The sequence below is a fragment of the Archocentrus centrarchus genome, chromosome 5, assembly GCF_007364275.1.
Source record: "Archocentrus centrarchus isolate MPI-CPG fArcCen1 chromosome 5, fArcCen1, whole genome shotgun sequence".
Lineage (NCBI taxonomy): Eukaryota > Metazoa > Chordata > Actinopteri > Cichliformes > Cichlidae > Archocentrus > Archocentrus centrarchus.
Genome location: NC_044350.1, coordinates 14071708 through 14087885, shown reverse-complemented (window position 1 = coordinate 14087885; position 16178 = coordinate 14071708). Strand labels below are relative to the sequence as shown.

The 16178-nt window shown below is 41.8% G+C and overlaps 1 protein-coding gene across 1 annotated transcript in view; it reads left to right on the top strand.

The window, feature by feature from the left end:
• The first annotated feature begins 573 nt into the window (after positions 1-573).
• ppfia4 (PTPRF interacting protein alpha 4) overlaps positions 574-16178 on the top strand; it is a 61461-nt gene continuing 45856 nt past the window's right edge. Inside the window, 2 exon segments of the mRNA XM_030728807.1 lie at positions 574-881; positions 1080-1380. Coding sequence (XP_030584667.1) covers positions 1123-1380 — 258 coding nt within the window. The 5' untranslated portion in view covers positions 574-881; positions 1080-1122.

The following is a 16178-nucleotide window of genomic DNA, read 5'->3' as shown; positions in this document are numbered from 1 at the left end:
TGTTATATTTAGCCTGTGATAGTAATTCAGGTTATTGCACAGCTAACAAGCACTATATATATCCAAGGTGTCTTGTTTCCCCTTTTTTACCTTTAACATGACTAACGCTTACAATCTTCAGGTTCATTCCAAGTCCTCCAGGGTGCGCTCCACAGGTTAAACTGCTGCCACTTGACTGGGCATCATCTCCCAGGAGCTGTCAGGTCAGCGATGTGCTTAGTGGTGCTGATGTGATAAGTTAATTACACTTCACCAATTAAGGTTGGATTCTGAGCTCGATCTTGGAATATTATGTAGTCTAAATGTTCGGTGTGGCATGAATGGGCGTCAGCTAATTTCAGTCCTCTGTTACGCACACATGGCGCAGGCGTTTGCAGGGTAATCCTGGGGTCTAGGTCCCAGTACTCCCAAAGCTGTAGTCTGGTAGTGACAACTGCAGTGTGTGTATGTGTGTGCGTGGGTTTGTGGGGGCGCGCGCTAGTGAGTGAATGTGTGTGTGCGTTTCTGTGACAGAGGGACTGGGAGGAGGAGTGAGCATCGGTTCGGCGGCGGTGTGAAGAGATGGAAGCGGAGAAGGCGGATGCAGATAAGAGTCGCTCTCACTATCCACAGGAATAAGGACGCCGATCGGTTCTCCGATATTTTCCTCTGGTTTTAATTTTCCTCCCAATGTACCTACTATGATCTCCGTCGTGCTCGCGGGCACCACCCCTCCAAACGTACCCGTCTATCTCTGAGCTGTCAATCACATCACGCCGGGATTTGTACATGTGAGTGCATGGCGCGCCGGGCAGGGCGGATCTGCTCACGGGGTGAAAAAACGCCGGTTAATATGGATGAAACGTCAGCGATCGTCTCATCATTTCAGTCACTCTGATTAGGTATGGCGATATAAAGCGTAAGAACGCACGTTTGATGCATGAGAAATAGAGCTCCAGTGTGTTGGGAGTAAGGTGCGTATCTGCGATTGCTTTGAATGTCCGTTCCTACGGGGCGTTAATGGGCCCTCTTTATCAGTTACTGTAAGTCTGTTTATCAGGGTTGTAACCCACACACATATTCCTTCTCAATCCCGACAGCGACACTGTCCTATAGCGTTGCCCAGACCACAGGGCAGGAAAGATGATGTGTGAGGTGATGCCGACTATCAGCGAAGGAGACTCGGCTGGTCCTCCGAGAGGCACCGGCGGCGTCCCGAATGGCTCGGACCAGGAGGCCAACTTCGAACAACTGATGGTCAACATGCTGGACGAGAGGGACAAGCTGCTGGAGTCCCTCAGGGAGACTCAGGAGACCCTCATTCAGTCTCAGACTAAGCTGCAGGGGGCGCTGCACGAGAGGGACGTGCTCCAGCGGCAGATCAACGCTGCGCTGCCTCAGGTGAGGAGCAGCCGGCCTTGGGGGGTGGGGAGTCAGGCCGGGGTGTGGGGTTAGATAGTCCTGGTTTTGTCCAAGGGAAAAGCACTGTTCAGTTTGTCATTATAAATTGCTGGATTATGTAACGAGAGGTTATAGATAGGTGAAGGGGGTCTTAAATTTATGGATCACTAACCAGCCAGAACCAGCTTTGCTGAGCCCCAAAAGTCTTTGGCACAAAAAGATGCAGGCTTACTAGGAATCAAGAGAATTGTGTTCATTTAAATGAAAATTTGATTAATTGAATGAATGAATGACACAGGTCTGGTGGTAATAACTTAGTAAGCAAGGCAGGTCTTGCAGGTCTTGCTCTGTTGCCAGAATCTGAGAACCTGGGATAGTACCCCCTGTTAAAATGTAATTTAATATTTATAGCCTATATCTTCTGGGGATCCCCTCTAACACTCCATCACGTCTTGGGATATCTGTGAAGATGATGGGGATATGCATGCACATGTCACATCAAAAGCTCATAAGTGGCAGGGTGCCAGAAAGGAAGATCTAAATGTCTAGTAGGCAGAAAGGTAATGTAGTAGGTTGAAAGGTGGGTCAAAAATAAATGGGAGATTTTCACTCACTAAGAGATTCTTGACTCTGCATGTAGAGGTCTGAGCCTGGCATTGAGAGCCCTGCCTGCAGGAGGAGAGGGCAGAGCCTACCAGTAATTAACTAAGTGGAAACACCTCTGCATGTGGTGACCGGCCTGTCAGTGGAAATTGGAGCGAAAGGACTTGATTGTATTGTGGGCTATCTTTGACATCTGTCGCCCTTATGTGTGTCTTTAAGAGAAAGAGAGCTGAATAAGGGCTGTTAAAGTCACAGACCATGACGACAATGAAGCCTCAGCACATAAAGCTATGTTAGCCTCTGACCCCCTGGTCTAAATGTGTGGCATGATGTCACAGTATGCTGTGTGTGTGTGTGTGTGTGTGTGTGTGTGTGTGTGTGTGTGTGTGTGTGTGTGTGTGTGTGTGTGTGTGTGTGTGTGTGTGTGTGATGGAGGGAGGGAGGGAGGGAATCATGCTGATGATGACAAGCTCGCTGCAGCCTCTTGTGAAAGAAACATGGCTGCTTGCTAGTGTACATGGCCTTGGGCTGCTTGCTTCCACACATGCATGCGTGTGTGTGTGTTTGCTTGTGTGTGTGTGTGTGTGTGTGTGTGTGTGTGTGTGTGTGTGTGTGTGTGTGTGTGTGTGTGTGTGTGTGTGTGTGTATCAGTGAGGGAGAGTGGGAAGAGGCTGTCATGCTTGTTTTCTAATCCTGCTGGGTTCAGCGTAATGTTTTATTCTAGCAATAATACAAGTATTAGTTATACAGTCAGAGACCTCGGGGACATTATGCAGACATTATGGCTGGCGAGCACATGCATAAGCTGTCTCTCGCTTTCTCTCTCAAAGCACGACGCTCACTCACGCACGCACACATGGCAAACACACCTGTGGTCATTTCCACAACAGTCACAGAATGGAGAGGTGATGCAATGGACAGTGCAGGCAGCAAGACAGAGAAATGAAAAAAATCTCAGTTGCAATTGATTTTGACTCAGTTTTGCGCTGCTCAGCTGAGGAATGAGGATTGCCTGGCCCTGATGCATTATTGGAAATTGCAGAGTGCATTTTGAAATTATGTTGGTGTGTGTGTGTGTGTGTGTGTGTGTGTGTGTGTAGGGAAGGGGGGTAACATAAAATCATATGGCATCTGAAATCTCAGGTTTGGATGTGATGAATACTGTGTATAAGAGCAATGTTGTAGCAGCTGGCAATGCTCGTGACCCCACTTTCCTATATGTGTCGGTGGTAATTAGGCTGATATGTTGTTGCTCTCTAATGACCAAAGCTGGTGTGTTTATGCCCTCAACTGCATTACAATGTAACAGCTTTGCATTCGCTCTTGCCACCTCTGCTGTGTAGCCCCCTAGTTACATGCGTGTGGTATGTGAGGTTTTCTCTGTATGCATGTGTTCAGTCCGCTCTGCTCCCAAGGTGCAGACTGATGTATGAGTGTTGGCATGGCAATACAGACTCTCTTTTTTTGCCCAAAACTGAGCACTCTTTCTTTCCTTTTGCCTGAAAAAAAAAAACATTTGTTATCTTCACCTACTAGGCATGTGCATGTGTGCGCTGTGTTTTGCTATGTCTTCTGTAGGTTTCTTGACTCCACGGGACTGGTTTGACCCAAAACTGTCAGATCTGTGCCTCCCCTCCAAAGATGCGCACTCACACATGCACACATGTAAAAATGAACTGTGCTAGCAATTCAAAATTCAGCACTCTTCAGCGTTGTCATTGTTCAAAAGACACAAACCTCCATCACCTTGGCATTTGTGTTTGCCTCGCCAGCATCATAAAAGTGGGATGGTGCCATTTTGGCACACATACATGGTCACAGACACACACACACACACACACACACACACACACACACACACACACACACACACACACACACACACACACACACACACACACAGGCTAGGATGGATATGTTCATTAGCTACAGAGAATAGAGTTTCAGATTAACATGTCAGCCCATTACAGTGCATAATGCCTCTAATACAGCCCTCAGAGATGGGTTTACCCACAGACAAATTAGGTTTTAAACACACAAGCATGCTTGCATGCACATAAATGCTTATATTGTACACACACACACACACACACACACACACACACACACACACACACACACACACACACACACACACACACACACACACACACACACTCGGTTTCTTTTCTGAGTGAAAGAAACTGTTTCTGGTACTGTCAGAGGAAAGAGCAGGCATGTGTGTAATGTAGAGAGGGCAGATAGTGAGTGAAAAAACGTGTAAATACAAAGACTGCCTTCTTCAACCATCAGTCTTTCTACATGCTGTGCTTCCACTGTAACACAGGTGTCACAACTTCCATGTTTGAATATGTTTTTAATTAAAAAGATTTTTAAAATTCTGAATAAATTTTCCTTGAAGGAGAAACTGGTGTGGGCTCTTCACGTTGAAAGCTAACTATCAAGCTAACAACAGTATTTTACTTTTTCTGACACAGAAAAGGAAGATTTTACCAATTGTAGTCAAAGTTAATTAGTTGGACAGTTTCCGTATTGACTTTCAGTATGGTTGGGGGTTAAACATCCAGTACACCCACTACTCAAAAGTTGCAGGTTGCTTGGCACATTTTTTTTTTAATTAAAGGAATGTTTGATGGAATCATTCATCAGAAATCCTTTAAGATTTCTAATGGAATACATATGGAGGCATGCAGAGACCCAGTTTCAGCAGAGTTGCAAAGACAAAGCCAAGTCTTACACTGGCCAGTAAAAGGAGAAGATTAAAATGGCCAAAAGAACAGACTTTTTTTTTTTTTTCCAGAGGAAGATTGGGGGAAAAAAAAGTCTTATTTGCTGTTTCAGAAAGATTTGTGAGGAGGAGAGCAAGACTTTAAAAAAAATGAAAAGATGCTTGGAGGAGTGATTGATGCCATCTTCCAAGCATGGCAGAAAAAAATGTGATAGTGGAAAGATGGAAGATTTGTTCAGGATTAAAGGGAAGGAAGACTGTCAGTCTATTTTGCAGTGCAATGCTATACCCTGTGTACAGGGCTTGACTGGAACCAGTTTCATCATACAACAGTGACACTGACCAAAAGTCCAGCTCTAAACTATGCAAGAACTATTTAGAGAGTAAGGAAACCGGTATTCTGTTGGAGATGGAGTGGCTAGGATCGTCACTAAATGTCAACCCTGCTGAGCTCCTGTAGGAAGAGCTTGAGTGTTTGGTGCTTGAGAAAGTCCAACTTGTTGGGTTGCGTTTCTCAAGCCAAGCCTTTGAGTTTAGCAAACCAGAATTCTTATTTTATAATTAATCATTATTTCTAAACTTAAACTTGCCGACATCACTTTGTAACTCTTGGACGAATAAAAGCGGAGTGTCCCTTTATTCTAGGATGTGAGTTTGTGTGTGTTGTGATGTTTGGACACCTGTTTCAGTCAGGCACAACACTGTCTATTTTTGCTAGCATACAAATACACAGAGATGAGGGGACACACACACACACACGCGCGGATCTCATTGCCCTTCCAAAACAACTGTCTCTGTTTCAGAATTCCACCCTCTGTGTCCCCTCCAGTATGCTCCTCCATACACGCATGTACACAAGCTTCTGTGTTGTTTACTTGACCTCACACACACCAGCGACCTTTTGTTTGACTTCTCATAGCAGTGATTGCTGCTTTACTTTTGTTCAGACACATAAACAAACGTAGCTTTGTGCCTCTATGGAAAAGCACATGCAATGTGACTTTTTGCGTATGTCTCCAGCCTTGCCTCGCTTCAGGAATTATTGTTTCAGAGCTGGTGTATCTTCTCCAAAGGCTAGATGTGAAAATAGTTGACCTATGTGCTTCTTCACTGCACCTATCTTGGCTTTAGTTTTTGGTTCTTTCTCTTGGCCCATTTCCCTCTTTCACATTTTCTCTGTTTATCTGACTCCTCAGTAACCCACTAGTCCATTAACTGGTCTGTCAGACAGTTTTTGTCTCCTCCTACTCTTGCAAATGACCTTTGTCCATAGCTCAACGCAGTCTAGTATCAGAGGCAAGATGACGCAGTGCTGTGCTTTCCAAAACACGCTGCCTCAGCATGACAATATACAGTCACTTCACAAAGCAGTCAGGCCTTTTCACTCTTTTACATGCTTTAATTTGGAAAGTTACGTTTTTAGGTGAAAAAGACATTTTCCATATCTACTCTCAATAAAAAAAAAATGACAAAGTGAATGCATGTTTTTAGATTTTTTTTTTTTTAATTTTTCAAACCCTTAATTAATTATTTATTCATTTGTTTATTGTAGAAGCCTGCAAACGCGGAGTATTTAGGTCTCTCCACAGATGCTCTACTGTGTCAAAAGCTAGGCTTTTCTGGGCCGCTCCACTCAACAACATCCAAAATATCATTATCTTTGCTGTATGCTTCCTGTCATTGTTATGCTGAAAGATGAACCTTTGCCCCAGTCTCATGCACTCCAAGCATATTTCCTCAAGGTCTCAAGGTCTTCTCTGTATTTGGCTGCATTCATCCTTGAGCAAACTTTGACTAGCCTCCTTATCCCTGCAGCTAGAAACACCCCCACAGATTAATGCTGCCATTCCCATGCTTGATTGCAGTAACGGTATAGTAATGGTATTAACCAGGTGAACTGCAGTGCCTGATATTTGTCAGCTCTAAGCAAGTTGTTGTATATCTTTTACTCAGTAGTGGTTTTCTAAAGGCCTTACGGATGGAGTATTGTTAAGATGGTGGTCCACCTGGCAGGTTCTGCAGATCACTGAAGTTTCATAGTGTTTGTTGGCAGTTTGGATGGTGGGACCTTCACAATAAAATTATTTAATCGTATAATATTCCATTGTTGTAGATTAAGAGACTGGTGTTGAGGAGTAGTTGCGGTGTTCTGTGGTGAGTTAATGATGAATGCAAAGTCAGCTAACCTGTATGATGACCATCAGTCAAATTATCATATGCCGAAGAGTCATATATACTGTATGTTGAGATACAGTCGGCGCAGCCCACAGAGCTTGTGATTGGCCTGTTCAGTACCATCGACTACTCCTCTGCACGTCTGGCTACTTTTTTCACTACAGTTTTTATTGTTATCAGTGAGAGAGAAAAATAATCATCACTTCAATATTAGAATTCACAGACGTCAGCGAATTGCGGGGGGGGGGGGGGGGGGGGGGGGGGGGGGGGGGGGGGTTGCGGAAACTATCAGAAAGTATAAAGAAGCAGGAAAAAGCAGGAGGGAAAAAGTCGCTGCATTTTATTTGTTTCTATTGTGGCTGGCCACTGGCACTGCATATAAAACACCAGCATATAAATCACTTCAAAATTTAAGATAGCTTAATTGTAATATTCCCTAGAAATATGGTTTATTAACTTTTTGACAACAGCCAGCCTGGAAAATTATGTTGCCTATGTTTATATAACAATGTGGGCAAAGAAAGGAGAAAGAAGCTAACCAAACTTAATTAAAGCACATATTGCAATGAATAAACATATATCTCCATTCCTGTGGTAAATGTTCAGCTGGCTAATACAGATAAAGCTATTTCACACTACTTGAACCAAGGCCAGCAGAGCTAAGCCTCCCAGGCTTGGTACTCAGCCATTTTTACTGTACTAGAGGTGTATTTTACTTGTAGGTGTGAGTGGGAAGGAGTGTCAGAGTTAATATACATTAGACTGCAGGGGAAAGAAGAAGTGCTCTGAGGTGCCCTTGTGCAGTATCTGGAGGTGGCCTGACCTTATCACAAGACAAGCAACCTTTCAGAAAAGCATCTTCATATTTATAGAGCAATCCAATAATGATGTGTTTTGATAATTTATTGCTTTAATAAGTCATTTTTCAGGAAGAAAAATTTGAAAATTTGACAGTTTTGTGTTATCAAATTTGAGTATATGCTTCTTTTTTTGGTCTTACATAATGGTAATTGAATACTCTGAAATTCTGCCATGTAGGATAAACTAAACAATACATCTGAAGACACTAACCTGAGTTCTATTGTGAGTGAGATCTTAGATGTTTTATACACCAATGGATTCACTTATTAATTGAGAAAATGATCCAAAGATGAATCAGTGGCAGGAATAATAATTTATTTAGCCCTTCTCATTTGCACCCACCTACAGACAAACAATGATACACACACCGTCTGTATTTCCTTAAATGTCAGCATGCACAGTCGGCGTGTCGACTTGAGTCTGTGCATCGGTACGTGCGAACGAATTTGCCTACAGATAGTGTTGCTTATGCATGGATGGCCCAGGCAGCTTGTGTGCCATCATAGGAGAATATTGAGGAGGATAGGCCAAAGTCAGATGAAAATTATCGTATCTGATTGGTCTGCTATTGAAGCCCAAATCCTATGCTATGCGTTATGTAAGCACCGAACACTGTAATTTGGGTTGATGTTGCGGAAAGTGGAGCATGAAGTGAGCAGCTGAAATTCGCCAAGAAACCCTGAAAGAGAAACAGATGAGAGTGAGAGAGATTTTGAGAGAGAAGGTATGACACTGAAAGAAAGAGAGGGCAAAGTTCTTAAACACTCAACCGAGATGGCTACATTACTACAATTCACCTAAATCCCAAGTCTTTTTTTTGATTAGCTTTGGGCCCATTTTAAGACATGTCTATCATCTGACTACTATTCTGTTCATTTTAGGAAAATAGCCAGAGAGCTTATTGTCATGCGGTTGCATTTTTAATTTTGTGACAGACAAAAAGACACAAAGAAGAAATCAGAAGTGAGACTAACAACATATTTATCTTCTAGCAGCTGACATCACACCTCTCATTCTGTGTCTCTTTGTTATCCTCTCTTCTTCTCTCCTTCCACTCCTCAGCATGTTATTCCATAATCCTCCCTCCTGTATGTTCATGTCCATTCTTCATTCAAACTCCTATTCACCAAACCTGTGAGCAAGTCACAGTGGACCCTGGCAAGGGCCTTCGCACAGCTTTCAGGTGCCTGAACACTAATAGATTATTAGCATGCAAAGCTAGATCCCCCCCATGCTGCTGTGCCATGCCATGGCTTAGACGCTCCATGTCTCAGAAGGATCCATCCTTCGCTCCCTCGTTCCCTGTGCCAGTACCATCTGGCTCCCAGCACAGGGCACATTTACCTCAGCCGGGCGCCAATTTGTTCCCCTGGCCACCTGGGTGAGCGAAGGAAGGTGAGGTAAGGGAGAAGAAAGGTGGGAGAGAGAGAGACACAATTACAAAGACAGAGTAAGATTTAGCAACGAGAAGCAGAAAGTCAAGAAAAAAGCTGAATCAAGCGTACCTGACAGTCCCAGCAGCAAGGGACATGCTCTGGTAATAGGAAGAACGAAAAGCCACTGTGTGTCTATGAGTGTGTGCGAGCTCCTTCTCTCTGGTAATAAGAGCAGAGTGATTGGAGTTGCAGGACCACCAGAGGGGAAGGCGAGAGTAATGAAGGAGGGAGGCAGGAAAGGACAGAATGAAAGAAAGGGAGGAGGAGCAGGGGGATGTGAGATGAAGTTTTCCAGCCAGCAGTTAAGCCCACAGCGGCCCTGCCATGTCTTAACAACTACACTATTGGAACTCTGTCAGTTCGCTTTCTCTACTGCAACTCCCTCAGAATAGAAGATAAGGCATCAGTGGGTGGGAAGGGGTGTGAATATTGGACTATTGGAGTGTGGAAGTGGGGAGAGTACTAGTGTATTTATTTATACACTTCAAGCTTACAATGTATCTTCTACATCTGTATGCACCCACATGTGCAGGGATACAGAGGAGAAAAAACACATGTGTGCAACATGTCTTCCAAAGACATTTTCAAACCCCAAAGGGCACTTACAACCACTGTTTCCCCCAAATCTGGGACACCACATGAAATGTAAATAAAAACAGAATGCAATGGTTGCAAATAATCTGTATAATCAAAATTTGTTCAAGACTAACATATCTAATTGGATAATCCCTCTCCTCTTTTTTTCTGGAGGATGTGGCATCTACATTTTTCTGAAAAGAAGCATTTTAACCATCACCATCTTGGTGTTTTGAAACCAGATGTGATGACGAGGGGTCTGATCTGTTTGTGAAACCACATACTCACTGGCTTGACTGATCAATCACCAGGCGGTAACCAAGGTGAATGTCCTGGATAATCCTCCTTTCCGACAGCCAAAATTGCCAAAACCTATAAAATGGACTCAATGTTTTATACATTACAACCCAAAATAAGTGACTGAGAGCACAGAGAGGTTGCTGCAGAGGGCCATTTTCCCATAGACTATCATAGGACTGGAAGTCTTTTTTGCAACAACAGCTAACGCCCCCTGGTGGCCTTTAAAAAGAATGCAGGTTTAAGGTGTTGGTGCATTGGCTTCACTTTTCAGAACTGGAAGCTCCACTATATGGACAAAAGTATTGGGTTGCTCCTCTTAATCTTTGAATTCAGGTGTTTTCCGTCCCATTGCCACAGGTGTATAAAATCTAGCCATGCAGTCTGAAAGAATGGGTCGTTCTAAAAATTTCACTGAATTTGAGTGAGGTACTATAACAGGATGCCACTGTTGCCACAAGTCAGTTAGTGAAATGTCTTCCCTCCTACATGTTCCACAACCAACTATAAGTGGTATTATTGCAACGTGCAAGCATTTAGGAACCACAACAAAGTGACAGACCATGCAAAGTTACAGAGTGGGGTCACTGAGTGCTGAGGCACAGAGTGTGTACAAGTTGCCAACGCTCTGCAGACTTAGTGACTGCAGAGTTCTAAGCCCCCTGTGCCATTAACATCAGCACATCAACTGTGCACCAGGAACTTCATGGCAAGGGTTTCCATGGTCAAGCAATTCCTGTAGGTGTAATGTGTGGGTGCCCCAGTACGTTTGTACATCTTTTATACCGTCTGTTCTTGCATACTGGATAACTTGCATTCAAGGCCTTTTGATAGTAAGTACTGTAGTTGAAATTCCCAAGTTCTATATAGTTTCATTTTGAGAACTGTCATCCTTAAATTATTGACCTATTTTGTCCACAGTCTTAAACAGAGTAGTAGTGGCTCCATAGTGTAGTGCAGCCATCACCAATAGGCGGACCTCGGTCCGGATCCGGACCGAAATGATGTCTCAAGCGGACCCTAACCTAATACCAAAACAGAAATGACCACTTAATTAAAATCTTGTTGAGCGCTTTCTGGTTTACCGGCGCAGCTTTTACAGTCCTTACGGTAGTAGTGAAGCGGCCAAGGAAACCCACTGACCAATTGCATGCGAGTTTGGATATACCACGTGATACCACCAAGCTGGTCCCTGCCAGCTGGTAAACTTTGATTTATTATAGTTAACGAAAACGAACTAAATAATGAAAACTGAAACAGAAAAAAACATTTTCATTAACTGAAATAAATAAAATCTATAATTAAAAGCAAAAAACAGTATTGTGAGTTTACAAAACTAACTAAAACTAACAGAAACTATAGATAAAATAACCTTTGTTTTCGTAATTTTATTTAAAAAAAAACCCCTTGTGGATTGATATGAAATCATTTTTTTTCCGCTCTAACAGTTTAAGCTGGGAGCACCATCGGGCAACTGTGTGCGTGCTCACCACATCGGTCCGCAAAGTAATGGCAGCGGTCTGCCGAGAAACCGCACTGATCCTTCACCGTAACCTGACGTGCTCCTCCGGAGAAATCGAACTACATGTCAGGTCCACACAGCCCACAAGGTTGTGATAACTGTTCAGTCCTTGTGCGTTTCTGGCTACTTTTTGCTGCAGTGTTTGAATTTATCAGTGAGAGAATAACAATCAGGACTAATAATCAAAGCATCAATATAAGGACTCACAAATGTCAGCAAATTCCTGGAGGGAGATGCTGAAGCTATCGGAATGGATGAAAGTGGACAAACATGGACAAATATGTTTGCAGCCAAAAAACTGAGCACAAAGAGCGAGGACCAAAAAAGTCCCAGCCTGCACCGCATATAAAAACACCAGCACGCGACCGCAAGGTAATTAACACACACAATCCAGCTACACAAGCATAAATGGTCGGCCACTTAAGTAGGTTGTGTACAGAGGCTGCAAAGCTAGCTCTCCGAGCAGCTCCAAACCAGAAGCAGCTTCATGTGGTGAGAACATCAGGATGCAGCTGGATTTGAGCTTTGATTCCTTCAAAGAGTTCAGTTTGTTTTTGTCCAACTTTCGCTGTGTTCTGATGTTTTACAACACGTGTTCTGCACTGACGCTGAAGTTTGTTGTAGAGTTTATTCAGTTTTGGAGTTCATGTTTTTCTTATGTTTCTCCTTGTTGATGTTCATGTGTTTCCTTAATATTACACACATTAAACACGTAATGCTGCTATTTTGTGAATAGTTGGTTGTTGAATGCAATTTTTAAACAGTAACTTTTGTCGAGTTATTATTATACAATAGTCACTCTTGCACCTGACAAAGTATGAAAAACTAAAACTGACGAAACTAAACTAAAACTAAGCATGAAACCAATATAAAAACTAATGCTCTGAAAACTAACAAAACCCTATATATATATATATATATATTATATAGTATATATATATATATATATATATATATATAATCTATATATATATATATATATATAATATATATATATATATATATATTATAATCACATTAATAGTTGGACTTCCGGACCTTGGCCTCATGAAAATTTGTCTGACTGGACCTCTTTAAATTTTATTTGAATATCCCTGGTGTAGTGGTTAACACATTTGCCTAGCATGTGAAACCTCCCCAGTTTGAGGCCAGGAGGAGACACAAATGCCTGGAGATGGTTGTGTCAGGAAGGGCATCCAGTGTGAAAACCTGTGCCATATCAAATATGCAGATTCATCTGCTCTGGTGACCCATTGTGAATAAGGGAACAGCTAAAAGAAGCTTGCACAGAGTGGTGGACCCCTCCTTGTCTTCAGAAAGACTCTGTTGATTTGTCAGCCCAGAGCATAATATGGACTTTTCTCCAGTGCCATCTTTGTCATAAGCTTTGGTGCCTTTATGCAGGGAGCAGGTATATTAGCTGTCTAGGTATAACTGTCCCATTTTAGAGTCTTACAGAGGCTTCATGAGGAGGTTAGAGGGGTGGTGGTGGTGCTAATGTCAGTGTTTGTTAGCCAGGAGACTTTAGCTCACATCCGCTGGAGCCTTCGTTTGCTTTCTTTCATTGATGATTTGTTGCAATTTACTCTCATGTTTTACTCGCTGGTTAGGTTTAGGCATTAAAAGCTACTTGGTTAGATTTAGGAAAAGATTGTGGTTTTGGCTAAATGGCATATTTCCTTTTCCAAGAACAGGTTCATTATTATTGTCTTTTACTATCTACAAATATATATAGGGTTTAAATGGTTTAAGAACTGTGTTTTGTGTCTATGTACATTTCACACAGTCTCACAACTTTTTTGAAAATGTGTTTGTACAAACATATACACACATATTGGGTGGGGGATGTCTTCTTTTTCCCAGCAAGGGACATAAACAGCAGCAGAGGCAGCAGCAGCTTCAGAAGCTAAGTCTCCAGCTGGACCCTTAAAAGGATTTAAAGAACTTCAAAATGCATCTTTGCCTCCATGAAATAGAGCTTGTCAGTGTCTCACAACATAGCACCCACCCCCCACTGTTGGCTGTCAATACCACGCACAGTCACCAGCACACACACACACACACCACACACACACACACACACACACACACACACACACGCACAACACACACACACACACGCACACACACACACACACACACACACACACACACAGATCTGCAAGAGCATAGCAGTGCAAGTGAAAAGCAGGATTTGAAGAAGGACACAGTAAGGCAAATACTGCTGTAAATAGCTAATGGCTTCTTTGAAGTATTTCTCTGCATGCATTTGTATGACATGAACTGGCCACAGGCATACACTATTATGTGTTTATTTGTATTTGGGTAATTATTAGTGTTGTATCAATTTCATGATCATAAACGAGCCTCAGTGAGTGATGTTTTCCCTTGAAAAATGAATATATTTTGATATTTTTGTACATGAGCAGACTTTATGAACTAGAATGATTAAGTAGTTTGAATGATATGGAAACTGTTGTGACACAGATTCATAGCACAGCACAAAGAGTGAGTTGAGTTTATGTGGCTAACATCTCTGCAAACCTTTGCCTCTTTGCACATTTATCAGATCAGCATTAGCATTAATTGATCGTGTTTCCATCCTGGCCCTGGGCAGGTACGAGCGATTGCCAACTCCATTGCTTCTGGCATTAGACCCCCACTTTCTGACTCACACTGCCAGGACCAAACCTCATTCCAAATAAGGCTCTCTATGGAAAACAGTGCTATAGAATAAACAGGCTTTTTCTCCCCAAGACAAAGACTGAATATCAGACTTTTTTTTATACATTTCAGCATATTGCAAGAACATTACAGATGGCGCCAAAGGCGCAATTGAGCTGCACAGATAATCACCTGTTTGGCGGTTGCTTACCATAAAGCCAAAACAACTAGCTAAATTACTAGAATTACTGATTACCTACTTGATCACTTGTCAATTTATAAACACATAAATGTTGACTCCAAAATACTTTTGAAAACATGCTTTTCTTGCACTTGAGGTTGAATTTATCTGCTAAACTGGTATCTTCATGTTCCTCTTCAGGTTTAGCTGAACATGACTGAGCTGAGAATGAGATTCATCGGTCTGTATTTAGATTTTGTGCGTCCATCTTTCATCTTGATTGCTTGAAATGGAATGAACGCTATACTTGCTACCTAATGTCCTAGCACTAATGTCCTAGTTCATTAACATTTTAAAAAAAATCTTTGTAAGGCAGTAGAATACTTAATAAACATAAAACCATAAACATGTTTAATTTAAAGTAATATTGGAATTTTGTGTATATGTACACAATAAAACCTTCTCTGATAACTTTTTTGCTTCCATTTACTTACGTCATAGGCTGTAAAAGGTAGGACATGATATTTCCTTTATACAGCACTGAATTAGTCAGCCTTTGGAAAATATATATATATATATATATAGGGGTGGGACTTTAACGCGTTAATTTCGATAATTAATTACAGGGAAATTAACGCTGTTAAAAATTTTAACGCATTTTAATCGCACTTGCACCCTGGACCGTTTCTCAGTGCACGAGTTCCAGGCATACAGATTATATAGACGCACAATGTCCAAATTAGGGGCTGCATCCTGTGAAGGACCCGGCTCACGTCTTTCGCAGCCACAAAGGCCGGAAGTGAGCGGCTAGCCTTCATATCAGCGTCGCCTGTCGTCACCTCTGTGTAGCTCATGTTTCCTAGCAACCGTGACTGCGAAGCACAGCTGTGTAAAAGCAGCTGTTAAACGGAGAACGAACTTTTCTCCTTTTTGTGGTTTAATTTTAAGTCTTTAATTCAAAATAAGCTGTTAAAACAAGCATAACACATTTCAACATCAAGGAATACAGCTGAGCGAAAGATTAATTTCCAACTATAACAAGTGAGACATTAATGTTGAATAAAACTATCCAGTTATGATGCTTAACTTTAATTCAGGAGTTTGCTTATCACAGGAGCACTTCCACCCTTCATTGGTCTGTGTAGCAGACTGGTGGGAAAATAACAAAATTTTGAAGTTTAAGCTTATGTATATTGATTCATTCATCAACTAAACTTAAATTAATATTTATCATGTTAAATATTGAAATGCGATTAAAATGCGATTAATTTCGATTAATTAATTACAAAGCTTGTAATTAATTCGATTAATTTTTTTAATCGAGTCCCACCCCTAATATATATATATAGATATAATATATATATATATATATATATATATATATATATATATATATATGCTTTCATGTTCTTTATTCCTGACCCTGCCATCAGAATGTTGCAGCTGAAATCAAGAATCATCTTCTATTGCCCATTTTGGTAAGACCATGGGAATTGTAGCCTCAATTTCTGTTTTTAGCTGACAGGAGTGGCACCCAGTTTGGTCTTCTACCGCTGTAGCACATCTGCTTTGAGGTTCGACGTGTTGTGTCTTCAGAGATGCTCTTCTGCATACCTTGGTCGTAACCAGTGGTTATTTGAATCACTGTTGCTTTCCCATCAGCTTCTTTTTTTCAGACCATTCTCTGTAACGTCTAGAGATGGTTTTGTGTGAAAATCACACACAAACTGAGTCAATTCAAAGTCACTTAATCAT